The 27,846-nt window shown below is 41.9% G+C and overlaps 1 protein-coding gene across 1 annotated transcript in view; it reads right to left on the bottom strand.

Annotated features, from left to right (window-relative positions):
• Positions 1-27,846, bottom strand: part of LOC308241454 (uncharacterized protein C1orf87) — a gene marked incomplete at its 3' end in the record, with an annotated part of 85,597 nt that overhangs the window by 19,756 nt on the left and 37,995 nt on the right. The window contains 1 exon segment of the mRNA XM_080654882.1: positions 21,802-21,899. Within this exon segment, the coding sequence (XP_080511008.1) occupies positions 21,802-21,899 (98 nt within the window).

Raw genomic sequence — 27,846 nt, forward strand, 5'->3', positions numbered from 1 at the left:
GAAGTTTGAGGTTAGTCTGATTTTTGTTCATTTGTAATTATTTTTCCATTTATTTGCTTTCGTTTAGTTTTATTTTGTTTTTGGCCTAGAGCCTTAAATACTTTTCTTTGTCTTTTTAATACATAAGTTTTGTCAGGATTGACATGGGTACATTTGTTCTTTCTTTCTTTTTTTAATATATTTTATTGATTTTTTACAGAGATGAAGGGAGAGGAATAGAGAGTTAGAAACATTGATGAGAGAGAAACATCGATCAGCTGCCTCCTGCACACCCACTACTGGGTATGTGCCTGCAACCAAGGTACATGCCCTTGACCAGAATCGAACCTGTGACCCTTCAGTCTGCAGGCCGACACTCTATCCACTGAACCAAACCAGTTAGGGCTACATTTTTTCTTAATTTAGTTTAGAGCAGTGTGAATCCTTTTCATCTGTACACAGAGAATTTTTTTCACTTCTCCCATCTTTGCAAAGTTTCTTCAGTTGTAATTTTTGCTTTTATATCATGAACAATTTTTCTGTTTTCTTATTTTACAACTAGTGACCCGGCACGCGAAATCGTGCAGCCCCTCCCACCCGCACATGCCCCACCCACCCACCTGCCAACGTGCCTTGACACCCTAAGCTCTCCACCCGGAGCTGGAGCGCCCCATCCCCAACCCCTCCAGCCTTCTCTGGCCGCTTCAAGCCCCACCCTCAGTTCCGTGAGTCTCCTCAGGCTGGTTCCATCTTCTCCGGGCACCTCCCCACTTCTGCCCCATCTCCAGAGCAATGTGGCGACTCCGCCCTGTCATGGCACCAGAGGAGAGCGTGGAAGCCTCCCACCTGCTGCAGAGTTTTGAGCGCCGCTTCCTGGCAGTGCACGCGCTGTACTGCTTCCCCTGGCAGGTGGGTGGTGGATGCGCTGAGTGCGAGCGGTGGGTAGCAAAGGACTGGTGAGGGGGGCACTATGGGCTCTCACCCCACTCTCCCCGCCACAGGATGGTCCTGCCTCCTCCCGGCACATCCCCGCTTCCACCCCATCTCCAGAGCAACATGGTGGCTTCGCCCCGCTGTGCACACACACGCAGCCTCCTGCTGATCCGTCATTATGGCATGAGGGTGTCACAGCCATTAGCATATTAGCTCTTTATTATATAGGAATTATATAGGATACCAAGGCTTTGGGGGTTTGATCTAGTCTTACTCTTCTACATCTACTATCATTTCTTATTTTGTTGTCTGTTCTTCAGATTTTGTGGGAACCTCTCAAAATTGACATTATGTATTAGATTATTTTTAGTGTTAATTTTGCTTTTTTATTGAGTATTGGTTACTCTTTTTTTAAAAATATATATTTTATTGATTTTTTACAGAGAGGAAGAGAGAGGGATAGAGAGTTAGAAACATTGATGAGAGAGAAACATTGATCAGCTGCCTCCTGCACACCTCCTACTGGGGATGTGCCCGCAACCAAGGTACATGCCCTTGACTGGAATCGAACCTGGGACCTTTCAGTCCGCAGGCCGATGCTCTATCCACTGAGCCAAACCAGTTAGGGCTGGTTACTCTTTTTTTTTGATAAATAATATTTTATTGTAACACATCCATTAGTTATGTGTTGCTCTTTTACTGCTTTCAGGCTATGATCATATAATTGAGTAGTTGCAACAGACTATAGACCCACAAAACCTAAAACATTTACTCTCTGGCCCTTTATAGAAAAAGTTTGCTGATGTAAACATCTACACTAATAAAAGAGAAATATGCAAATTGACCGTCCATTCATGACGCCCACCAGCCAATCAGGAGTGAGTATGCAAATTAACCCAACAAAGATTGTGGGTTAATTTGCATATGCAGGCGCCGAGTGGCTGGGGAGGGGAAGGACACAGGCATTCCGCACTGCCCCAGCAGCTCCAGGCCTCTGGGCAGCGTGGGAAGGTGGAAAGGCAGCTCTGGGCTGGAGCAAAGGCAGAAAGGCAGCTCCGGCCAGAGCGAAGGCAGTGCCAGCAGCCAGGGGAAGGAAGGCCCATTCTTGCACAAATCTTCATGCATCGGGCCTCTAGTTCAACATAAATGCCATCATACCCTCAAATATCTAGTAGTTTTCACATCTCCTTGATTGTTTCATAATTTTTATTGAGATATAATTTACACAACATTGTGTTGGTTTCAGATGTAGAACAAAATAATTCAATATATGTACATACTGTAAAATGACAAACAGTGAGTCTAGTTGACATCCACTACCACACATAATTACAATCCAGTTACCTCTTAATTCTACCTCTTAAATGTTTGCTTGAAACTATCCAGAATTCCCCAAGGTTTTACTAATTCTATTCACCTTTTGTGCTTTTAAAATTCATTTTTATAGCCTTTTAATCTCATTATGCTTATTATTTTCCAATTCCTTTCAACAGAGGACATACTTTCTTATATCCTGTGTAGAGAACACAGGTGGTTTTCTAGTTTCTAGAGTAAATCATTTAAAAAAAGTTTGTTGTTTTGGAGTTTGCAGAATCACGATTCCCTCTTTATGTTTGCAGTATTTTAAAAAATCGGGCCTTACATGTTGGGTTTTCTCTTTAATCAGGGTCAAAGAGGAACTGTTCCCATTCAGCACAATACAGCAGGTGAGTTGTGTAGATTTCCCTTGGCCTACCTGCTGCTCATTTAATTCTGTAGTTAAAGGGCAGGTGGCAACTGCCACCAATGCCTGGATGCCTGGTGCTCCTCAGTTGAGACCACCTCAGGGGTGGGATCTTTTTACCCCACCTATTGAATATCAGACACTAAATCAGTGCATTATGTCATAATCAAATGCCCCTCAGCATATACAATTACCAACCTACATCACTGTATTTTCAGGAATTTTGCTTCACCAGATGTAAACACCATAGTCAGCTTTTCCCTTTCCTGCCTTCCTTTCCCCGGCTTACTGCTCTGTCAATCCTGGGAGTTGTACTCTCTGCATAGGTACAGAAAGCAGTGTGTAGCGTTGATCCTGAGAAGAAATAACCTGCCAAGGATTCCTTGTGGTTAATTGGGCTCAAATTCATAACCAGAATCTAGCAGCCATTGCTGACAGAGCCCTCTCACATACACTGCACTTCAGGGAAAAAGCCACAGACTGAGCTGCCAGTCTCTTGCACTGTGTTCCCGCAGGCTGACCGGACCCTTATAAAGGAGTTCCTGGAATCGTCTTTCAACCAATGGGTTGAGAACTGCCCTGTCCAATCAGTAATGTCCACCTATAACCTCATTTGCATCTTTACTGACCAATCAGAGCAGCTCTATAATACCAATCAGAATGTATGAATCAGACCATTCAGGATGGTGCTATCTGGGCCAATCAGAGTGTAAATCTGGATTTCTCATTTGCATAGAAATGGACCTATCAGGGAGGGAAGGGGGTGGAACCTTTACATAAGCAGGCCTTCCCTTTACTAGGTGGGGATTACTCTTTTCCTTTCTAGGCCTCTCTGGTTTGTAAACTGTTTACCTGAATAAAGTTTGTCCTGTTTACGAATCCCAGACTCAGAAATCCTGTGGCATTAGACCGGTGGCAGTGACCTTTTGTTGACAGCAGGTAAGTGTATGTTTGTGTGTCCTTGAGTGAGGGACGGAGGAAGTGGAAACAGAGCTCAGGCGGCTACAGAAAGCACCTGTGTTACTTTCTGGTTGGTTAAAACATGGAGCCTTCAAATCAAAGGGCGGGCACAAAATGTCTTCTTTCTTCTGCACGTCTTTTAGGTAGGCAGGGTAAAACTTGGGGAACCAACTCATTTATTTTTCCAGATTCCGTTTATTTATAGTTGGTAGAGATTCCTTGTAGATTGTGGCGCTATTAGTTTTTGCTACTGGTGCATTGTTTGTGTCTATTTGTCCACTGGAATTTTGATCAGGGGTTGTGGAGCAGATGACATTTTATACGGAACATTTTATATATAGAAACAAGACAAAACAGAAGCCAGACACACAAAACGTGAGCTTTTTCATAGAAACACCTGTAATCATGATGAAATTAATTACAGGTGGCATGATTCTCTGCGCTTCATATAGGCTTCAATCAAAGGTGTTCAGGCCCTTCCTTCCCAAGCCCATTACCTTTTCCCCCTGTGAAATGTACACTTCAGTCATAACAACAGTGTAGTTCTCCAAACTTGCTATGCTTTTGCTCACTTTTTTGCTCCTTCTCTTTGAAATACTCTTCCCCATCTCTCATCTGATTAGTTCTTACAAGTTAAGTTGACGTACATGATAGAACAGTGCTGAAGAGAAGGTCTGTTCAATTGCTAGACTCAAAGGTCAACTCCCCTGATTGGAAGAGTTTAACCATTCTAGCCATTCCTTTGGGAATGTAATCTACTCCAGCTGAGAAGGTACAAAGTATGCTAGAAGGAGGAGGCAGATGGGAAGGAGACTATGGAGGAGGCTGTTAGCCTTTAAGGCAGGGGTGGGAACGTCTGGCCAGAGGGCCATGTAAGGCCTGAGAAATCATTTGGTCTGACCCTGCCAAGGCATTAGGGTTGAGTTAAATGTTTGAGCAAATACAGCAATTTTTAAGTTGATAATTTTATATGGCTCTCGAATGATATTATAAATATCCAAATGGCCTTTAGCAGGAAAAAGTTCCCCACCCTTGTTTTAGGGGCTGTATAGCTTACTCAGGCTGCCATAACAAAATGCCACAGACTGGGTGGCTTAAACAACAGAAATGTATTTTCTCACAGTTCTGGAGGCTAGAAGTTCAAGATCAAGGTGTCATCAGGTTTGGCTTCTCTGAAAGCTTAGATATGGCAGGCTTCTTGCTGTGTCTTCACAGCTGTGTCTTTTCTCTAGGGTTCCAGATTTTCTCATCTCATAAGGACACCATTCAGACTGGATTAGGGCCTAACCTGATAAACTCATTTTAACTTAATCATCTCTTTGAAGGCCTTATCTGCAAATATAGTCATAGTCTGATGTCCTCGGGGTTTCAACATAAAAATCAGGGGTGAGGGTGAGGATATAATTCAGCCTATAAGAGGAACAAAGACACCCAACTTTTGGAACAATTTACTTAAGATCTCTGAATCTCAGTTTACTCATCTCTGAAGTGGGTATGAAAAATATAACTCATGGACTGCTGGGAGTGTTACAAGAGATAACCCATGTAAAGCATCTAATTCTAGCCTCATGCCTGGAATATGTTAGGAGCCTTGCATCCATCTCTTACACCCTTAGTTCAGGTGGGTATTTGATTCACTTGCTGGGTGCTCATTTATCATTGTTTGTGTTTTGTTTTTTATTTTTATCTGAGGGTGTTTTTTTCATTGGTCGTCAGAGAGAGTGGAAGAGGGGAGGGAGAAACATCATTGTAGTGAGACATATTGATTGATTTCCTCTCAATGTGCCCCTGCAGGGCTGGACAACTAACCCACAACCCTTTGATGTGTGGATGGCGCTCTAACCACTGAGCAACACCTCTACAGCTGGGTGTTCATTTAACTGCACTGTCTTCCTTTGCTTTTAGCTTCTTGGTCATGTAGCTTGAGCCATGTTCTTCTCTTCTTGCATATTCACCCTGATAGCAAAGTCCTTCCCTGACACATAGGCAGTAAACTCAAATTCAGACAAAAGGATTCTTTTTCCATTTGACAGATGGAAAACCAAGAGAAAATATTTACTTGCCCAAGTTCCCAAAGTCAGTGCATTTCTGGAATAGGATTTCCATCTTGGCCTATGTCAGTGGTCGGCAAACTGCAGCTCGTGAGCCACATGCGGCTCTTTGGCCCCTTGAGTGTGGCTCTTCCACAAAATACCATGTGCGGGCGCGCACGTACAGTGCGATTGAAACTTCGTGGCCCATGTGCAGAAGTCGGTTTTCGGCTCTCAAAAGAAATTTCAATTATTGTACTGTTGATATTTGGCTCTTGACTAATGAGTTTGCCGACCACTGGCCTATGTGATTCCAGAGGTCCTGCTGCCTTTCTGCATGGATGGGGCTAAAGGGATATGGGGAGTTTCAAACAGTGAGAAGAAGTTACCTGCAAGCCCTGAGCTTCTTTGGATCATATCTGCTCCAGGAACTTAAAAACTTCCCTGCTTTTGTATCTGTATCCCACACCTCTCCTGGGTCCTGGAGGAGAGGCCAGGAGACACTCAGCGACTGGTTCAGAACTGTGTTCAGTATCAAGCCCAAAGGTGGAGCCTGCCATGGACCTCAGGCAGTTTGCCTACAGCCCCTATGCCTAGCCACCATCCTATAAACTCACAGGACTTGTAGAAGAGTCAGGATGGTGTATTAAGAGCCAAAACCCCTAAGCTAGAGAGCCTGCATTTGATTTAGCCTATCGATGAATTCATTTATCAGTTGCCTTTTGGTTTTAGCCCTATCTACCTCAGTGCCTCAGTTTCCTCACCTGATAAACAATAGTACCGACCCCATGTAGGCATTTGCAAAGATTAAGAGTCAACATTTCTAAAGTACGTAGAAAACCGCCTAGAATATAATAAGCACTATATAAGTGCTGGCTATCCTGTATAATAAAGAGATAATATGCAAATTAACTGTCACACCATCATAAAGATGGCTGTGCCCACAGCGGTGGCGGGGTTCCCATAACACAAGATGGCTGTGCCCACAGCGGAGGCGGGGTTCCCATAACACAAGATGGCTATGCCCACAGCGGAGGCGGGGTTCCCATAATGAGTGATCAGCAGGGACCTAAGGCTGCATGGAGCCTGGCTGAGAGACCTGAGGCTGTGCCGCCCTGCCCGGCAGGGCTTGATGGGGGATGTGAGGCTGTACCCCCTGCCCTGCGCCAGGCTGGGGGACCTGAGGCTGCACCCCCCACCAGGCGGGGCTTGATGGGGGTGGGACTGGCTGGGTCTGGTTCTCACCCAATGGGGGTGGGGCCAGCTGGGTCTGGGTCTAGCACGATTTTGAGACGCATGTGGGTGGGCGGGGACTTGACTCTGGGTCCCACAGTGAACCCCAGACTCTGACAGGAGGAAGATTTTCATATACATTTTACTAATTTTCTTTCATCTCTGACACTTCTATTATAGAGAAAAGGGCAAATAACAATATTAAAATATTTCCTATAATTAATTCCCTTTTAATGTGCACGATTTTCATGCACTGGGCCACTAGTTAATAAAGCAATAACTTTATTATTATATTCCACTACATATGAATTGTGGGCTTCTGGAAGAGAAGACTGGAATTAATAAACTCTTGAAAGCCAGGTCCAGTTTCCAAGACCAAATCAATGGGTAGATCCAAGACACATCTGTAATAATCCACTACTTAACAATTTTCCTATTCTCATTAAAAGTAATTGCTGAATCAGACTCCTCATGTCTCCTTTATCTCCTAAAATCCTCTGGTTGTTGTTGGGATTTTCAAACCAGTCCTTTTCAACCTAATTGCACTCTTAATAATGGGCCAGATGTGTATGATAAGTCCTACTTGGGGCTGTGTCAATTGCTCCACTCTATTTATGAAGCTTCTATAGCAACTTCATTATTTATCCCCTACCCCAACACAATTTGGCTTGTGTGCCTGTATTTTAAACTGGGTTTGAAGTGTTTAATTTTGCCAATACAATTTCAGAGTATTAGTTTGCCTCCTGTTCTCTCTGCTCTCCTTAATTACCATTTATTGCAAAGTCACACAGAAATATTAAATGCTAATTCTGACTTACATGTTCCCAGCCAAGAAGAGGGATAATAATTTCCATCAAACACAACCTGAATTCATTTTACATCAGGGTGATTCAGAGTAGAGATTTGAATCGTAATCAAGTCTTTCTCCAAATCGCCTTACCCTGGCAGTCATTCAGTAATGTCTGTGCTAATTGGTAGGCAAATTGCAAAAAATAAAATTTCAATGTTACACACACACACACACACACACACACACACACACACACACACACATACAGCAACAACTTTGCAACAGCATTCGCGAAATTGCTTCTCTCATCAGCTCTTGCAATGTGACAGTTTAAGAAGAGATCACAATTCATTTTATTTGGTTAGATGGGGCTAATCCCACATCACCATAATCCCTCCTGATGTTTTATTGATTCTAAAGGACATTTAATCAGGAAGCAGCTCAGCACTAGAATCCTGCTAATTAGCAAGCAGCCGCATTCCAATTGGGTTTCCAATTGAACAGCAGATTAATGGACAATATGTACTAAAATAATGATTCGTGCATTCAGCTCCTGAAATGTGTTTCTGAATTGCATCTTTAATCTCTTAAGGATATAGGTTTGCATACAAAGCCCTTAACGGAATGGATTTCATTCACCAGAAGAAGCTTTAGCCAATAACTGTTTAAGGATGAAACAGGTTTATCACTTATATGTGCAATGCTTCAGTGGTTTCATTGTTTTGATGTCCTTGAACATTCAAAGGTCAAAGACAGGTGAATAAAACAAATCAGCTCCTCTGATATGCACATTAAACAGTGGGAAAGTGAAAATATTGATATAATTATAAGTAGCCTAACCTCACTTGCTCTCCATTCACTCTTATTCTAATATCTCTGATTCTTACAATCTTGGTTCTGAACACCAACTTTTAATTGAGTATACTATATACCAGGTATAATGTGAGCTTTGATACTTGCATTTCCTCCCTTTATATTGTTGCCTTTTGAGGCCTCCCAATTTTAGCTTATTGGTTTTCTACTCAGCTCTTAGTCCACTCCTCTACTTTTGCTGCTTAACTACCTCCCTCCACCCTCACCCAACCACCCCTCCAAGGTTTTATTTATTTATTTTTAATTTTATTTTATTGTTTAAAGTATTACAAATAGTAGTACATATGTCTCCTTTTTTCCCCATTGACCTTCCCCCGGCCTCCCTTACCCCCCACCCCCTGGCACAGGCCCTCCCCCGCTTCCCCTAGTGTCTTGCATCCAGTGGTTATGCTTATATGCATGATACAAGTCCTTCAGTTGATCTCTTACCTCTCACCCCTGCCCCAACCATCTCCAGCCTTCCTGCTGTCGTTTGACAGTGTTTGACAGTCTGTTCGATGCTTCTCTGCCTCTGTATCTATTTCTGTTCATCAGTTTGTAATGTTCTTTATTATCCATAAATGAGTGAGATCATGTGGTATTTTTCTTTCACTGACTGGCTTATTTCACTTAGCATAATGCTCTCCAGTCCTATCCATGCTGTTGCAAATGGTAAGAATTCCTTCTTTTTTGCAGCAACATAGTATTCCATTGTGTAGATGTACCACAGTTTTCTAATCCATTCTTCTGCTGATGGGCATTTAGGCTGTTTCCAAATCTTAGCTATGGTAAATTGTGCTGCTGTGAACATAGGGGTACATATACCCTTTCTGATTGGTGTTTCTGTTTTCTTGGGATATATTCCTAGAAGTGGTATTACTGGGTCAAATGGCAGTTCCATTTTTAATTTTTTGAGGAAACTCCATACTGTTCTCCACAGTGGCTGCACCAGTCTGCATTCCCACCAGCAGTGCACGAGGGTTCCTTTTTCTCCGCATCCTCTCCAGCACTTGTCATTTGTTGATTTGTTGATGATAGCCATTCTGACAGGTGTGAGATGATACCTAATTGGTGTTTTGATTTGCATCTCTCAGATGATTTGTGACTTTGAGCATATTTTCATATGTCTCTTGGCTTTCTGAATGTCCTTTTTTGAAAAGCGTCTATTTAGGTCCTTTGCCCATTTTGTGATTGGATTATCTTCCTTTTGTTAAGTTGTATGAGTTCCCTGTAAATGTTGGAGATTAAACTCTTATCGGAGATAGCATTGGCAAATGTGTTCTCCCATGCAGTGGGCTTTCTTGTTGTTTTGTTGATGGTTTCTTTTGCTGTGCAGAAGCTTTTTATTTTGATGTAGTCCCATTTGCTTATTTTCTCCTTAGTTTCCATTGCCCTAGGAGCTGTATTGGTAAAGATATTGCTACAACAAATGTCTGCTATTTTGCTGCCCATGGCTTCTTCTAAGATTTTTATGGTTTCCCATCTTACGTTTAAGTCCTTTATCCATTTTGAGTTTATTTTTGTGTATGGTGTAAGTTGGTGGTCTAGTTTAATTTTTTTTGCATGTATCTGTCCAATTTTCCCAACACCATTTATTGAAGAGACTGTCTTGACTCCATTGTATGCTCTTGCTTCCTTTGTCAAATATCAATTGAGCATAATGACTTGGGTCGATTTCTGGGTTCTCTGTTCTGTTCCACTGGTCTATATGTCTGTTCTTATGTGCCATTACCAGGCAGTTTTGAGAACAGTGGCTTTGTAGTATAGCTTGATATCTGGTATTGTGATCCCTCCAACATTGTTCTTCTTTCTCAAGACTGCTGCAGCTATTCGAGGTCTTTTTTTATTCCAGATGAATTTTTGGAAAATTTGTTGTAGGTCTTTGAAGTATGCCATTGGTATTTTAATGGAGATTGCATTGAATTTATAGATTGCTTTGGGTAGTATGGACATTTTAATGATGTTGATTCTACCAATCCATGAACATGGCATATTCTTCCATTTGTTCATGTCTTCCTCTATCTCTTTTTTTTTAGCATCCTGAAATTTTCTGAGTACATGTCCTTTGTCTCCTTGGTTAAGTTTATTCTTAGGTATCTTCATTTTTTATTGCAATGGTAAATGGGATTGCTTTTTAAATTTCTCTTTCAATGAGTTCATTATTGGTGTATAGAAAAGTCATAGACTTCTGGGTGTTAATTTTGTATCCTGCTACATTGCCAAATTCATTTATTAAGTCTAGTAGTTTTTTGATGGAGTCTTTGGGTTTTCTATGTACAATATCATGTCATCTTCGTATAAGGACAGTTTTACTTCTTCTTTTCCAATCTGGATGCCTTTTATTTCTTCTTCTTGTCTGATTGCAATGACTAGTACTTCCAGTACTATGTTGAACAGGATTGGTGAGAGTGGGCATCCCTGTCTTGTTCCTGTTCTTAGGTGAAATGGTTCTAGATTTGCCCATTGAGTATGATATTGGCTGTGGGTTTGTCATATATAGTTTTTATTATGTTGAGGTATGATCCTTCTATTCCCACCTTGCTGAGAGTTTTTTATCAAGAAAGGGTGTTGGATTTTGTTAAATGCTTTTTCTGCATCAATGGATATGATTATATGGTTTTTATTGCTCAGTTTATTTATGTGGTGTATCACATTTATTGATTTGCTGATATTGTACTATCCTTGCATCCCTGGAATAAATTCCACTTGGTCATGGTGTATGATCTTTCTAATGTAATGCTGGATTCGATATGCTAGAATTTTCTTGAGGATTTTGGTGTCTATGTTCATGAGGGATATTGGCCTGTAATTCTCTTTCTTTGTATTGTCTTTATTTGGTTTTGGGATTAAGGTAATGCTGGCTTTGTGAGAAAAGCTTGGAAGTGCTCCTTCCTCTTGAATTTTTTGGAATAGTCTGAGAAAGATAGGTTTTATTTCTTCTTTGGATGTTTGATAAAACTCCCCTGTGAAGCCCGCTGGTCCAGGGCTTTTTTTTGTTGGAAGTTTTTTTATTACTGCTTCAATTTCCTCTATAGTTATTGGTCTATTCAGATTTTTTGATTCCTCCTGGTTGAGTTTTGGAAGGTCATATTTTTCTAGGAATGTGTCCACTTCTTCTAGGTTGACTAGTTTTCTGGAGAAGAGTTGCTCATAGTATTCCTATTTTTTTTTATGATTCTTCATATTTCTGTGGGGTCTGTTGTTATTTCACCTCTTTCATTTCTGATTTTGTTTATTTGGGTTCTCTCTCTCTGCTTCTTGGTGAGCCTTGCTAGAGTTTCATCAATCTTGTTTATCCTTTCAAAGAACCAGCACTTGATTTCATTGATCTTTTGTATTGTTCTGTTGTGTGTTTTTTTTTTTTTTTTTTGGTCTCTATGTCATTTATTTTCACTCTGATCTTTATTATTTCCTTCCTTCTGCTCACACTGGGCTTTTCTTGTTGCTCTCTTTCTAATTCTTTAAGTTGCAGAGTTAGATGGTTTATTACCAGTTTTTCTTGTTGTTTTTTTTTTTGTTTTTTTAGGCAAGTCTGTAATGCTATGAACTTCCCTCTCAGGATTGCTTTCACTGTGTCCAAAGATTTTGGATTGTTGTGTTTTTATTGTTGTTTGTTTCCAGGATGTTTTTTTTATTTCTTCTTTGATCTCTTTGGAAACCCACTCATTGATTAATAGTATGCTATTCAGCATCTAAGTGTTTGAATTTTTGTGATTGTTTTTTTTTTTAAATATATTTTATTGATTTTTTACAGAGAGGAAGGAAGAGTGATAGATAGTCAGAAACATCGATGAGAGAGAAACATCGATCAGCTGCCTCCTGCACACCTCCCACTGGGGATGTGCCCACAACCAAGCTACATGCCCTTGACCGGAATCGAACCTGGGACCCTTCAGTTCGCAGGCTGACGCTCTATCCACTGAGCCAAACCGGTTTTGGCTTTTGTGATTGTTTTTACTGTAGTTGCTTTCTAATTTTATGCCATTGTGATCTGAGAAGATGCTTGATATGATTTCAATGCTCTTGAATTTTGAGAGACTTTGCCTGTGTCCCAGTATGTGGTCTATCTTTGAAAATGTCCTATGTGCACTTGAGAAGAATGTATATTCTGTAGTTTTGGGGTGGAATGTTCTAAAGATGTTGATTAAGTCCATCTGATCTAGTGAGTTGTTTAGGATTGATGTTTCTTTGCTAATTTTTTGTCTAGAGCAGTGGTTGGCAAACTCATTAGTCAACAGAGCCAAATATCAACAGTACAACAATTGAAATTTCTTTTGAGAGCCAAATTTTTTGAACTTAAACTTCTTCTAACTTCACTTCTTCAAAATAGACTCACCCAGGCCGTGGTATTTTGTGGAAGAGCCACACTCAAGGGGCCAAAGGCTGCATGTGGCTCGCAAGCCGCAGTTTGCCAACCACGGGTCTAGAGGATTTATCCAGTGATGTTAATGGGGTATTAAAGTCTCCTACTATGATTGTGTTGCTGTCAATCTCTTCTCTGATATCTTTCAGGAGTTTTTTTTTTATGTATTTGGGTGCTCCTGCATTAGGTGCATAAATGTTTACCAGAGTTATATCCTCTTGTTGTATCGATCCCTTTAGAATTATGACGTGGCCTTTCTTGTCTCTTGTTATGGTCTTCACTTTGAGGTCTATTTTGTCAGATATAAGTATTGCTACCCCAGCTTTTTTTTCATTTCCATTTTCCTGGTAGATATTTTTCTATCCCTACACTTTCAGTTTGTGTGAGTCCCTTTTTCTGAGGTGGGTCTCCTGTAGACAGCATATATATGGTCATGTTTTCTTATCCATTCAGTCACTCAATTTCTTTTGATTGGATAATTTAATCCATTTATGTTTAATGTTATTTTTGACTAGAGGCCCGGTGCATGAAATTTGTGCACGGGTGTGTGTGTCCCTCAGCCCAGCCTGCACCCTCTCCAATCTGGGACCCCTCGCGGGATGTCCAACAGATGTCTGTTAAAAGGGCAGTCGGACATCCCTCTTACAATCCAGAACTGCTGGCTCCCAACTGCTTGCCTGCCTGCCTTCCTGATTGCCCCAAACCGCTTCTGCCTGCCAGCCTGATCACCCCCTAACCACTCCCCTGCCAGCCTGATTGATGCCTAACTGCTCCCCTGCCAGCCTGATTGCCCCTAACTGCCCTCCCCTGCAGACTTGATCACCCCCAACTGCCCTCCCTTGCAGGCCTGGTCCCTCCCAACTGCCCTCCCCTGCTGGCCATCTTGTGGCGGCCATCTTATGTCCACATGGGGGCAGCCATCTTGTGTGTTTGAGTGATGGTCAATTTGCATATTATTCTTTTATTAGATAGGATTAGATAGGATAGAGGCCTGGTGCACAGGTGGGGGCCGGCTGGTTTGCCCTGAAAGGTGTCCGGGATCAGGGTGGGGGTTCCCTTGGGGTGTGGGGCGGCCTGAGTGAGGGGCCTGTAGTGGTTTGCAGGCTGGCCACACACCCCCCTGGTGACCCAAGTGGAGGCCCTGGTATCTGGGATTTATTTATCTTCTATAATTGAAACTTTGTAGCCTTGAGTGGAGGCCTGGTCTGGCCAGGGCAGGCGGAAAGCTTGGCTTCCTCCATTGCTGGCGAAACCCAAACCTCCTGCTCTCTCCATGGCCACAGCCATCTTGGTTGGGTTAATTTGCATACTCGCTCCTGATTGGCTGGTGGGCATGGTTTGTGGGTGTAGCAGAGATATGGTCAATTTGCATATTACTCTTTTATTAGATAGGATAGGTACTTGTTTGTAGCCATTTCTGTACTTTATGCCTGTGTTCCTTCCTCCCTTTCTATTTCTTCTTTTTACACCAGTCCCTTTAGCATTTCTTGCATTGATGGCTTGGTAGTTGTAAACTCCCATAGCCTTTTCTTGTCTGCGAAGCTCCTGATTTCCCCTTCAATTTTGATTGATAGTCTTACTGGATAGAGTATTCTTGGACTCAGTCCTTTGCTTTGCATCACTTTGTATACTTCCTTCCATTCTCTTCTAGCTTGATGTGTTTCTATTGAGAAATCACCTGATAATCTGATGGGGGATCCTTCGTAGGGAACTCACTCTCTCTCTTGCAGCCTTTAAGATTCTCTGTTTGTCATTAACATTTGCCATTGTAATTATGACATGTCTTAGTGTGGGTCTTTTGGGACTTATCTTGCTTGGGACTCTCTGTACTTGTGTAACTTTTTTCTTCCCCATATAAGGAAAGTTTTCTGTCATTATTTCTTCAAATAGATTTTCTAATCCTTGCTGCTCTTCTTGTCCTTCTGGCAGCCCTATTATATGTATGTTACTTCATTTCATGTTGTTCCAAAGCTCCCTTAGGCTCTCCTCCTGCTTTTTAATTTTTTTCTTCAGTTGCTGTTCAGATTGGGCTACCTTATCTTCTAATTCACTAATTTGGTCCTCTGTTTCTTGTAGTCTACTGTTGAAACCTTCCATGATGTTTTTGATTGTGGCTATATCACTTTTGATTTCTCCCTGATTTTTGCATAGGTTGTTGATTTTCTCATTCATCTGGTGTATGTACGACCATTACTCTACATTCTTTTTTCTGTCATGTTGAATGCCTCCATTTCACTTATTTCCTTTATTGGCGATTCCTCTTTTTCTTTCTTCTGGGGATTATTTTGTTGTCTCCCAATTCTATCACCAGAAGGTTCAAACCCCGAGTTGTGGCGGCCTGGGCCATGTGCAGTGGGAGCTTCACGCCATCTGAGTGTCACTGAAGAGCTCTGACACCAAGACGTGTGGTTTCAGTGGGTTGGTGGGAGCCACGCTCACCCAGGATCAGAGTCAATGGAGCTCAGTGCAGCCTCATGTGCACACCTAGAATCAGGGACCCCACCTGTGCCACATTAAAAAAGAGACCCCGCTGGCATGTGGCGAAAATCAGAGTCCTCCTGTGCCCACACTGTGAATTGAGTATAGGAGTCTCTGTTGCTTGGTGCAGCCTCGTGCCAAGAATTAGGGTCCCTGTGTGCGCATGCACTGAGAATTGGAGTAACTGGCTCTTAGTATGTGTGCACTGGGAATCAGGAATCCCAGGTGTGCGCGGTGAGAAACAGGGTCAAGTCACTGGTGCTCAGTGCTGCCTCTCGCGCAGAGAATCAGGGTCCCTGGTCTGCTTGGGGAACCAGGTTGCACAGCTGCCCTGTGTCGGCAGGAGGTCCACTCTTGCGCTGTGGAAAACAGACTTCCATGTGCGCCTGCCCAGAATCAAAGTCAGGTGGCATTGCCGCCCTGTGTGGGTGTGGGGTCTGGTTGCATGAGTGCGCACTGCGGGAAACAGCCTCCCAGTGTCCACACGCCCAGGCTCAAATTCAGGCAGTGCAGCCACCCTGTGTGGGCGTGGGGTCTGGTCGCATGATTGCACTCTATGGGAAACAGATTCCCAGTGTCTGCGCCTCCAGGCTCAAATTCAGGCAGTGGAACTGCCCGGTGTGGGCAGGAGGCCTGCTTGCGAGGGGTGGGTCCAGCAGTTCCTATGGCTCTGCAGCAAACCTGTGGGGAGGGGGATGGTCTCTGTGACTCATAGAAATCTGCAGCCAGGATGTCTGGATTCTTGGTGTCTGTGGGTCGGCAGCTGTGGTCGCAGGTCTTTGTCCCTAGTGGCTTCAGGGTCCCAGTTTGCATCTGAGACCAGACTGGGTGGTGCTGAGGCCAGGAACCTAATCTCAAGTACTGTTTTTTCAAGATGGTGTGGTCTCTGTGCCCACGCTGGCCACCCCCGGAGTGTCCACGGTGGCTGTGGGGTTTCACCGTCTAAGACTGCCTGGTTTGGTAGCCCCTTGGAAGACCTTCAGGATCTAACTGTCCCTTTCTCTCTCTCTCTCTCTCTCTCTCTCTCTCTCTCTCTCTCTCTCTCTCTGTCACACACACACACACATCCACACACACACACCACACACATCCACACACTCCTCTATTGCTCCCTCACTCTCTTACACACTCTCCCTCCCTACTTTCTTGCTGGTCACCATCTTTGAAGTCCTCCCTTCAAGGTTTTAGAGAAGAGAAACTCCCTTGTCTAAAGCTGGTCTGGCAGAAATTCATTGACTAAGCTCAACCTTCTATCATCATTTATTTATTAATTGATGTTTCCTTTAACCTTTAGCCTTCTTTGTTTTTCTGGATTGCTCTTATCACCATGTGATATGTCACATGTTCTAGCTTGTTCTTTCCCATTAGACTACAAGCTTCATGAAGGAAGGAGCTTTATTTTATTCACATCTATATTTCCAACAACTAGAATAGTGACTGGTGTACAGCAGGCACTGAGTAAATGATTGTTAAATAAATAAATTAATTATTTAATCAACATTTACTGTGTACCTACCATATGCTGGATACCAGCCTACAAGATGTTGAGGATAAAATAGGAAGGAAACAGTCCTGGCTGGTGTTAGTGGTTAGAGAGTCAGCTGGAACACCGAAGGGCCATGGGTTTGATTCCCGGTCAAGGGCACTCACCTGGGTTGCAGGTTCAATCCCCAGCCCTGGTCAGCATATGTGGAGGCAACCAAAGGATGTGTTTCTCTCACATTGATGTTTCTCTCTCCCTCTCTCTGTACCTCTCTCCCTTCAATTCTCTCTAAATATCAATTGAAAAAGGAGACACATGTAAAACTTTAGACAATAAATTAATAAATAAATTTAAAAAATCAGTTGAAAAATATCCTCTGGTGAGGATTAACAACCACAACAATAAGAAAGTGAAACAGTCATGTTTTTGCCAGCATGGTGATCACTATCTAGACATTAAATTAATAAATCACACAAATAAATATATAATTACAAATAGTGATAGGTGCTAGGAAATATATTAAAAAGGGGCCTGATTTTGATGAGGTGATTAGAGAATGCTTTCTTCAATTTGATCATGAGCCAGGGACTAGGGAGAATTCATGTATCTATATCCTTAAGAGAATTTTGAGACTATATAACTTTTCTAGTTCAGTTCAATTTCATATTTATTGAGTGCCTACTACATGCCAGGCAATCACAAGCATGTCAGACTCACATTAAATAATGTGAGTCTGACATGCTTGCAAGACCCTTTGGGATACATCAATGAATAAAACGAAGAACCTGCCTGCCCTATGACACTATAGTCTATCAAAAACCAACAGATAATAATAAACATCACACCAGCAAATTACCAAATACATTAGAAGTTGATAAATATATAGAAGAGTGCAAAGGAAAGCAGATTAAGGGTAAGAATGGGTGGAGATTACAACTTTAAATAGGGTAGTTAGTGTAAGCCTTGTTGATAGGTGACATCTGAGCAAAAACTTGAAAAGTGGAAAGCATTTTAGGTAGAGGGAACATTTGGAAAATAGGTGCTAAGGTGGATGTGTACCTGGTATGTTTGAGGAAGAAGAGGAGGACAGTGTAATCCTATCTAATAAAAGAGTAATATGCAAAATGACTATACCTCCGCTACACCCAAAAGCCACGCCCACCAGCCAATCAGGAGTGAGTATGCAAATTAACCCAACCAAGATGGCTGCAGCCACAGAGCGAGCAGGAGGCTTGGGTTTCCCCGGCGATGGAGGAATCCAAGCTTTCCGCCCACCCTGGCCTGCCCTGGCCTCCACTCAAGGCTACAAAGTTTCAATTATAGAAGATAAATAAATCCCAGATACCAGGGCCTCCACTTGGGTTGCTGGGGGGCGTGGCCAGCCTGCAAACCACCACAGGCACCTTGCCCAGGCCGCCCCATGCCCCAAGGGAACCCCCACCCTGATCCAGGACACCCTTCAGGGCAAACCAGCTGGCCCCTACCCATGCACCAGGCCTCTATCCTAATAAAAGAGTAATATGCAAATTGACCATCATTCCAACACACAAGATGGCTGCTCCCATGTGGTCAAAGATGGCCAGCAGGGGATGGTAGTTGGGAGGGGCCAGGTCTGTAAGGGAGGGCAGTTGTGGGTGATCAGGCCAGCTGGGGAGGGCAGTTGGGAGGGACCAGGCCTGCAAGGGAGGGCAGTTGGGGGCGATCAGGCCAGATGGGGAGGGCAGTTGGGAGGGACCAGGCCTGCAAGGGAGGGCAGTTGGGGGCGATCAAGCCTGCAGGGGAGGGCAGTTAGGGGTGACCAAGATGGCAGAGGAGGGAAGTTGGGGGTGACCGGGCCTGCAGGGAAGGTCAGTTGGGGGAGACTCAGGCCTGCAGGAGAGAGCAGTTTTGGGGGACCAGGCCTGCAGAGGAGGGCAGTTAGGGGTGACCAGGCCTGCAGGGGAGGGCAGTTAGGGGCAATCAGGCTGGCAGGGGAGCAGTTAGGCATCAATCAGGCTGGCAGGGTAGTGGTTAGGGGGTGATCAGGCTGGCAGGCAGAAGCAGTTAGGGGCAATCAGGAAGGCAGGCAGGTGAGCAGTTGGGAGCCAGCAGTCCTGGATTGTCGAGGGGTCCCAGATTGGAGAGGGTGCATGCTGGGCTGAGGGACACCCCCTCCCCCATGCACAAATTTCATGCACTGGGCCTCTAGTTGAAATATAATGAGCAAAGAAAGTTGTAGATGGAGCCAGAGAAGTGATGGGGGAGCAGATCACATAGAACAGTGGTCAGCAAACTCATTAGCCAACAGAGCCAAATATCAACAGTATGATTGAAATTTCTTTTGAGAGCCAAATTTTTTAAACTTAAACTTCTTCTAACGCCACTTCTTCAAAATAGACTCACCCAGGCCATGGTATTTTGTGGAAGAGCCACACTCAAGGGGCCAAAGAGCTGCATGTGGCTCGCGAGCTGCGGTTTGCCGACCACAGACATAGAACACTTTGTAAGGACTTGGATTTTTTTTTAAATCTCTGAGTGAAGTAAGATGCTCTTTCAGTTTATGAGCAAAAGAATGATATGAACTATTTTTAGGTTTTAGGTCACTATAGCTGCTGTACTGAGGATAAACTAGGGACAAGGGAGAAGAGAGTTCAGTTAGAAGGCTATTATAGTAACACAGGAGAAAGATAATAGTTGCTTGGATGAAGTGTAGCTCAGTAAGGATAGAGGTGGTGAGAAGTGACCAGGTTCTGGACATATTCTGAACATAGATTGATTTACTGATGGGTTACTGATGAATTGGATGTGAAATGTGGAAGAGAGAAGCCAAGGATTACTGGTGTTGTGTTTTCATTTTAATTCAGTTCAACATATCCTATCTAATAAAAAAGTAATATGCAAATTGACCACACCTCTGCTACACCCACAGCCACGCCCACCAGCCAATCAGGAGCAAGTATGCAAATTAACCCAACCAAGATGGCGGTTAATTTGCATATCCAGGAGTAGAGCGAAGACTGAAGACAGCGTAGCAGGAAGCCAAGCGTTGCAGAAGGGAGCGAAGCTACAGAGAAACAAGCAAGTGGGGCTGCGGAGAAGGGAGGGAAGCAGGGGCGGGGGGCGGGGGAGAAGGGAGGGAAGCAGGCGGGGCAGGGGAGAAGGGAGGGAAGCAGGCAGGCCAGCAGAGAAGGGAGGGAAGCAGACCGCCACAGGAAGCCCTACTGCAGGTATCTTTTCTGCAACGGGCCTCTGGTATATGTGTGTGTGTGTGTGTGTGTGTGTGTGTGTGTGTGTGTGTGTGTGTATATATATGTATGTATATGTATGTATATGTATACATATATCTATATTTAAAATCTTTATTGTTGAAAGTATTACATATGTCCCTCTTTTTTTTCCCCCATTGACTCCTTCTATCCTGCCCCCACCGCCTACCCCTGGCCTTCACCATCCTATTGTTTGTGTACATGGGTTATGCATATATACATACAAGTTCTTTGGTTGATTTCTTCCCACCCACCCACCCCTGACTTCCCTCTGAGATTTGACAGTCTGTTCCAAGCTTCTAGTAATTTCCCTTGTGATTTCTTCTTTGACCATAGGTTATTTGAAAGTATATTATTGGACTGAGGTTATTGGTTTTGGCTTTCTTTTTGTATCTTCCATATCTCTCATTAGGCACATGCTTTTATGAGCATGTAAAGTGTATTTATAATTGCTCTTTTATTACTCTTATCTACTATTTCCATCATCTCTGTTTATTAATTTGCTTCTATTAATTGTTTTTTTTCCTAATAATAGATTATACTTTTTTGGTCTTCTTTTCATGCCTGGTAATTTTTGTATGAATGCCAGAAATTGTGAATTTTATATTTTTGATTTTTTTTATTCCTTTAGAAGTTTGTTCTTGGATATAGTTAAGTAAGTTGGAAACAGTTTGCTCATTTTAAGCTTTATTAGGATTTATAAGATTTGTTAATTTGTCCAGAGAAATTTGGCCTCACTATAGCACAATATCCTTACTCAATGCCACATGTGTTCCTTTCCAATTTGTGAAAATATGAACTATTCCCAGCCCTGTGTGAGATCTAAGCATTTTCTCACCTTTTTTTTTTTTCTTTCTCTGGACTTGGGTAGTTTCCTCAAATGCACACATTGGCCAGTTCTCACATGAAGACTCTAGGACAACTCTTTGGAAAACTCCAGAAAGAACTCTCTGGGGATCTCTCCTCTCTGCTACCCTGTACTGTGCATTCTAGCCTCCTTGGCCTTCCTGAATTCCACAGGAAGTAGAGTACAATATTACCTGAATTTTCTATATGAGGAAACCACGATTTAGAGCGATTTTTCTCTTTAGCTCAAGAAAAATCCTGGGCTAAGTTTAGATTCCCCCATGTTGTTCAATAAGGCGAGCTTACTTCATTTTTTTTTTTTCTGTCAGGAATCACTGCTCTGTGCTGCCTCTTGTCCAGTATGTGAAAACCATTCCTCCATATAGTTTGTCCTATCTTTTAGTTGTTCAAAGTAAAATGGTAAATTTGATTATTGATAGTTGATAATGGCTGGAAATGGAAGTTCAGTGCCTTTGTTTTTCTCTGGCTAAGTAAAGTGTTTGGCCTTAACACATTGTGAATCCCGAGAATTCTCGCTTCATATTGCACAGTGTTTCACAAAGTATCATACTTTAAAAATATATTAGCTTGTAAGAACATGTAATAAATAACTTCAAAATACAATGGTTATTTAAGTTTAAAGCGTGCCTTTAACATTTATGTAAAACGTGTTTTGTACTTGTTCAATAGAAACTTATCTGGCCACTAGGTAAAACTAGCAATAAAACTACTGGTCTGCAACGTGTTTTAATATAAGCAAACATTTCTTAACTCTGCCTTTAGGTAATGAAATTGATTGTTTCTCACATAAAACTTCTAATTTAGAGACAGATCTCTGTGTTTGGTATCCTTTCAGAGGACTCTGTGAATAAAAAAATCAACTTACTTTATTTCATTTTGGTAAGCCAAATCTTGATGGTTGAGCAATGTTTCCAGAAGGCTCAAAGTCAGATATAATCCATGTTTCCCACAGATAGCCCTGACCTGCACATAAAAATGATGTCACAGTAATGAAATTAAAAATTAGAACCTATATGATTTTGACAAAGAATTAATACCCCAGAGTGCACTATGTACTATTAGGATATCATTCAAGACAAGAATGTCCAACTAAATGCTCAGCAACAGCAAGATTTTATTTGGTTGATACAGAGTATAGTTCATTACCCAGAAGTCACTGAACTTTAAAATTCTGATCTTACATATTTGTCAGCCACAAAATTGGTGGTCAAGTCCTAGAAATTATATACTTATTATAAAGGTAAATTGCAAAATGTTTTTGCACATCTACTTTGATTTATAAAACAAGCTTGTTGTATTAGCATGGTTAATATTACCTGTGTTTTATATATGAGGAAACCAAGATTTAGAGAGATTAAGTGACTTTTTCAATGTCACATAAATCATGGAACTTAGTCTAGAAACCAGATGTTCAATAAATTACTTGTTGGATGAATGAATGAAGTGTCACTGCAGTTTCCTATGTACTTAGTATTCTGAGTCTAGTTGACAAACCAATTCAGTTCTCAATTTGGTGGGTGGGTGATACTTAGATTCAAACATGTCAAACTTTTAGGGGTGTGATAGCATATGTTGTATGGTTAGCATAATGTTTAAGCATATAGTCTTTGGAATAAAACAGGACTTATTCTGAACACCCAATCTGCTGCTTGTTATCTGTGTGACCTTAGGAAGGTTAGGGGCGATCAGGCCAGGAGGGGAGGGCAGTTGGGGGCGAGCAGGCAGGCTTAACCTTGCTATGCTCAGTTATTGCATCTACTAAATAAGACTAACGTTTTCTACTTCCCAGGATTCTGTGAAGATTACACGAAAAAATAAGCAGTTAGAATAGTGCTTGGCTTTCGGTAGACATTGAATTAATATCTGTTGAATAAAGAAAAGAAGGAAGGGAGGGAAGAAGAAGAAAAAGGGAAAGAGAGAAGAGGAAAGGAAAGAAGTAGCAAGAGAAAGAATAAGAAAGAGGGACAGAGGAAGGGAGAGAGAATGGAAAGAAGGAAGGAAGGGACAAAGAATAAAGAAAAGAAATGTCTAATTTAGTGTTAAATAGTAGCTACTATTATTATTTTGAGAACAATTTCAGTATAATAAGTGCATCAAGCATGCCTTTTTATTCTGATCTGGTTTTTTAACATCATGGGGCTCTGCTGGAGAGACTGCTCCTTTCAGGGCTAGCCAATTCCTAGATAAAGTAATGGACTGGCAGGAAAGTGTGCCCCTCATATGCAAACCAACCACCTCCTTCATTGGGCTCTCAGGCTTGAGCCACTGTTTCCTTGCCCTTGCACCCCAGGGCCAAGTACTGCATAAGTCAGAACAGAACCTATGCCACAGGGTCCAAATTATTCAATCTAGTCAACCCTAAACCTAGTTACCCTGTCTTGCTCATTCCACAATGAAGGCCTTGCCCACATGTCCCCTGATAGCCTCTGGTGATCCCGCATGTGACCTAAGGGGGGTGCTGTGCCCCTTCCTCTTGGGAACTATGAGTACCACACTATTTTTTTCATTGGCAATCATCTCCTGATCTGTTGGTCTGACCATACCTGAATGATAATAAAACCTAGACTTAAACAGAAACAAGAAGATAATTTTCACTTGTCTATATGGAAGGAAACTAACAACAAATCTAGATTTGAAACTTGCAAGCATTACTTACTAGGTATAGAGAGAGGAATTGTGTCAGGGAAGCTTAACAGCAAAAAAACCCAAAAAACAACACAACAAACAACACACACACACACACACACACACACACACACACACACACACACGATCTATTTGAAACATGAAAAAAAAAAAAAAAACGGTTGGGGAGAATCCAGGCAGAAGAAAAGCATTGTAAATAATGGGTGAGAAAGAGCATGGTGCTTTTTAGAGACTGAATGTATTTTGACATTATTCACTCTCTAGTTTTATACCCCTTTCCATGCTGAGCTGTAATTATCTGTTCATTAGAGCTTCTCTACAAGACAGTGGTCTACTGAGGGCTGGAATTGTGTTTCGTTCCTTTTCTTATCACCACTGCCTAGCACACTGTTAAACAATAAAAGAGCAATAATTATTGAGTAAATGAATACATGGATGAATGAGGAAGTGAATGAATGAGTTAAAGACACTGAACAGTGGAGTGTGCATGGGCAGAAGTTAGTAAAGAATAAATTTCGAGAGGTAGAAATTAGTCACATTATTCCATTTTACTCCATAAATAAGAATTGATTCATAGTTATAATTATAGCATATTAATGTATTTTTATTTTATTTTTTGGAGGGAGGAAAAAAGGGAGGGAAGCATTGGTGTGAGGGAGAAACATCAATTCATTGCCTCCCACACCCCAGCCTCCAACCCGGGTTGGAACCTATTACCTGGCATGTGCCCTGACCAGGAATCAAACTCACTATCTTCTGGTATATGAGATGATGCTCCAACCAACTGAGCTACACTGGCCAGGGCATATTTTGAAACATCAATATTAAAAGGTTATTCTAAAAACAGTTTATTTACTGCTGGCAATATTGAATTATGCTCCAGGCTAAAATGAGCAGCAGATTGGAAATAGTACATCAGGGTTCCTAGAAGCAGATTGATTGATAGCTGCTAAGAACTGACTGCTGACAGCTGTAGAGGAGTAACAGAAATATCTACCAGGACATTCTGGCAGATTAGTGTTATTCAGGATTATTATTAAAATCCTTTAAAGCATAGATATTAAAAGGATGACCCTTGTTCAATAAGAAAGTGATTATGTGAAGTTTCTTCTTTTTAATCAGGGATTTTAAAAAATCAAATGTAAATAAAGTATCTCTTATTTAGAAACTGACATGTGAAATAAATGTTCATTTCCCTCAAATCCTCATTGAAAGAGTGGTGCACAGATGCCCTCAGCTTCCTCTCTTCCCATTTATAGCTTCATTTGAATTTTACCCCATCACAATGGATGCTTAAACTCTTTTCCAAGTCACTAGTCACCTCCATAGTTTCAAATTTAATAAATACTTCTCATTCCTAATTATCGATGACTGCATGTGATATGGCTTATCTCTTGGCTTCTTGACCACTCCCACATGTCTTTTGATTATTTTTTGTCTCCTTTATTGGCTTCTTTTTGTCTACCTATTCCTCATCAATGAGTGTCTTCCTCACCCTTCCCATCTCACTTTTCACTGTGTCCCTAGTAACCCTAACTGCTCACATGGCTTCAGCTCCGTATTGAAGTGTCTTAAATCATTTTTTAGTTTTAATCTCTAAACCTAGGTCAACATGTTCAAAACTGAAATCATTATCCCTTCCTATACCCATCAACTTTTCTGTTTCCTGTCTCAGAGAATGGCACCACCAGCCATCAAGTTACCAAAGCCAGAACCTCGGGAGCCATTTTTGATTCTTCCTAATTCAGGTCCCCATTCAATGAGTCATCAAGAACTACTTTGTACTTTCTTAATAGCTCCATCCCTCCTGTTAACTTTCTTGGTTTAAACCCTCATAATTTCTTGCTTGAATTACTGGACCAGCCTTTTAAAGATCTATCTGCCTCTAATTCTCCATATTCTATTAGAATGCTCTTTTCAAATTCCAAATTTTATCATATCATTCACTTGTTTAATATCCTTTGATGATTCCTCTGTGCCTTCAGGATAAAATTTACACTCCTTAGGAACGTCATAAATTAGTTCCTACTTCCCATTCTGGCATCATTTGAGCAGCATCTCCCACCATCCCCAGGCCATACATTCACTATTTGTGCCTCTACATAGAATTAACCATGTTCTCTCTCATTTCAGGGCCATTTCTCATTGCTCCTTTTATCTAGAACACCTTTCTGAATCCTTCCTCTGTCCCTTCCCCCAGTTCTTTGCCAAATTAACCTATCCTCCAAGATTTAGTATTTGCATCTTCTCCTGTAGACAGTTTCTGGATTAGGCTAGGTTGGAGATTCTTCTCTGTGCTCAGTGTTATGGCCATCACTGCATTTGTTATACAGGACTGTGACATGTTTAAAAATGTCACCTTTCCACTGAGCTCCCGAAATTGTAATAGTTTGTTGCCCTCAGCCTTATCACAGTTCCCAGAACACATTGAGTGAATAACACATTGAATGCAAGTATAGAATAAACATGCCATTTTGATCAGAAAGATGGCCGCTGAACTGGAAGAAGGAAGGATTTGAAGTTAGTAGAAATAATTTTATAATTTTAGGGCAAAGTGTACTGATACAGAAACAACAAACTACCAAAGAGGAGCTCACAAACTGCAGAAGACTGTCACTAGCTAAACTAGTGTCATAGTGTCTTGTCACCAGAACAAACTTCATATTCACAAAGCCAGGGTTCCCTTGGTAATGGGACTCCCTGTTGATGGTAATGAGGAAGTGGCATGAAAATGAAGCAGAGTAATTAGAAGGACAGCCACCTGTGTTCTAGCTAACTCCTCCTGGGAGGAAGGTCTGGGAGTAGTTTGGGATGTAGAGTGGAAAGAGAATGAGTTCATGAGATGAAGAATGAATATAGGTTATCTATTAAAAGGGTTAAACTGAGCCTATGTGCTTGGGATCATCTTAGTTTATAAAGACCCATTGAACCTACTTGGATAATGATCAGGGTGGTTAATAAATGTATGTGGATCCATGATGCCTCAGCAGTCCTTCCAGAAGCCATCATTGTATTAAAGATGTGCTAGAGGAACAGGATGAGTGAGTCCGTAGGATGAAGATGATAGGTAGTTGATATGTTTTCATATTGTTCTCTGACAGTGATCAAAATTCCATTGATTTGAGTGACAAGACTCATATTACCCTTCAAGACTGCATTTATTTATTGGAGAGGCTATCAATCATTTGTGAACCCTCTGAAATGTTGGCTGTGAGGAGGTGCCTCAGCACCCCACCTCTGTCTAGCCCAGGGTGCATAGATTTTACGAGAAACTTAAAGAGGTCTGTGACTCTTTGCACTGTGACTCTCTGACATCAAGGAGATTTAGTACTGGTCAAAAAGAAAACCCCTTCTAATTCAGATGACTCTTCCCAGGCCACTCTGAAGTCCTGTGTCCTGGAATAAAGATGCTCGGCTGGAACTGCTGCCTTCCGTATCCAGTGTCCCTTGGGCTTCAATTTGTCTCACGTCCTGGGGAAACAGAATTGTGTCTTACATGCCTCCCGGAACTGTACTATACTTTGAGTGAGTTCCAGATGTCTAAGAGATGCCAGATGGCTCACGAGAGGCAGACCAGCTTTCAGGAAAATGTGTCCCATTTCCTTGGATATGAACCATGAATTTAAGCTTGCAGGGCCAGCTGTAGGGGAAGAAGTTCAAGGCCCACTCTGCCTGCCTGTGCTCAGGTATCATGCAGTGTGCTAAGTGCCTTTGCATACTTATCTTGTTTAACAACAGACAGGAGGCAGACATCTGGAACCCAGTGTTTCCAGATGAAAAACCTGAGAATCAAAGAGGTTAAGCAAATTTACTTTGATTTTCAAGTCATTTATGTTCCACTCTAAGAGTATCGTCTGAGAACATTTGAGCGTCACTGATGCTGTTATGTAGTTTCTAATAACAAAGAATTGATGCTTCTTAATCTATTACTACTGATCTACTCCTGAGCATAAAAAAGTGTGTGTAGGAAGTGTGGAATCTCCTGTAGTATCCTCTCTATCTTTCTAGTAAAACATGCATGCAAGTGTAACACACACACACACACACACACACACACACACACACACACACACACACGAGCTTTGCCTTTGCATGCTTCGTTGACTGTACAAATGAAAGCACAGAGCAAGCTACTTCTGTGCCAGAATAAGATCCCACTTTCAGCATATTGTGTCCTTGCTTCCTTAGTAAGCATCACTTGTTCTTTAAAATTCTCTGCTCTCAATTCTAACCCCTATTTACCTAGATCAGTGGTTGGCAAACT

The sequence above is a fragment of the Plecotus auritus genome (genome assembly GCF_963455305.1).
Source record: "Plecotus auritus genome assembly, chromosome: 2".
Lineage (NCBI taxonomy): Eukaryota > Metazoa > Chordata > Mammalia > Chiroptera > Vespertilionidae > Plecotus > Plecotus auritus.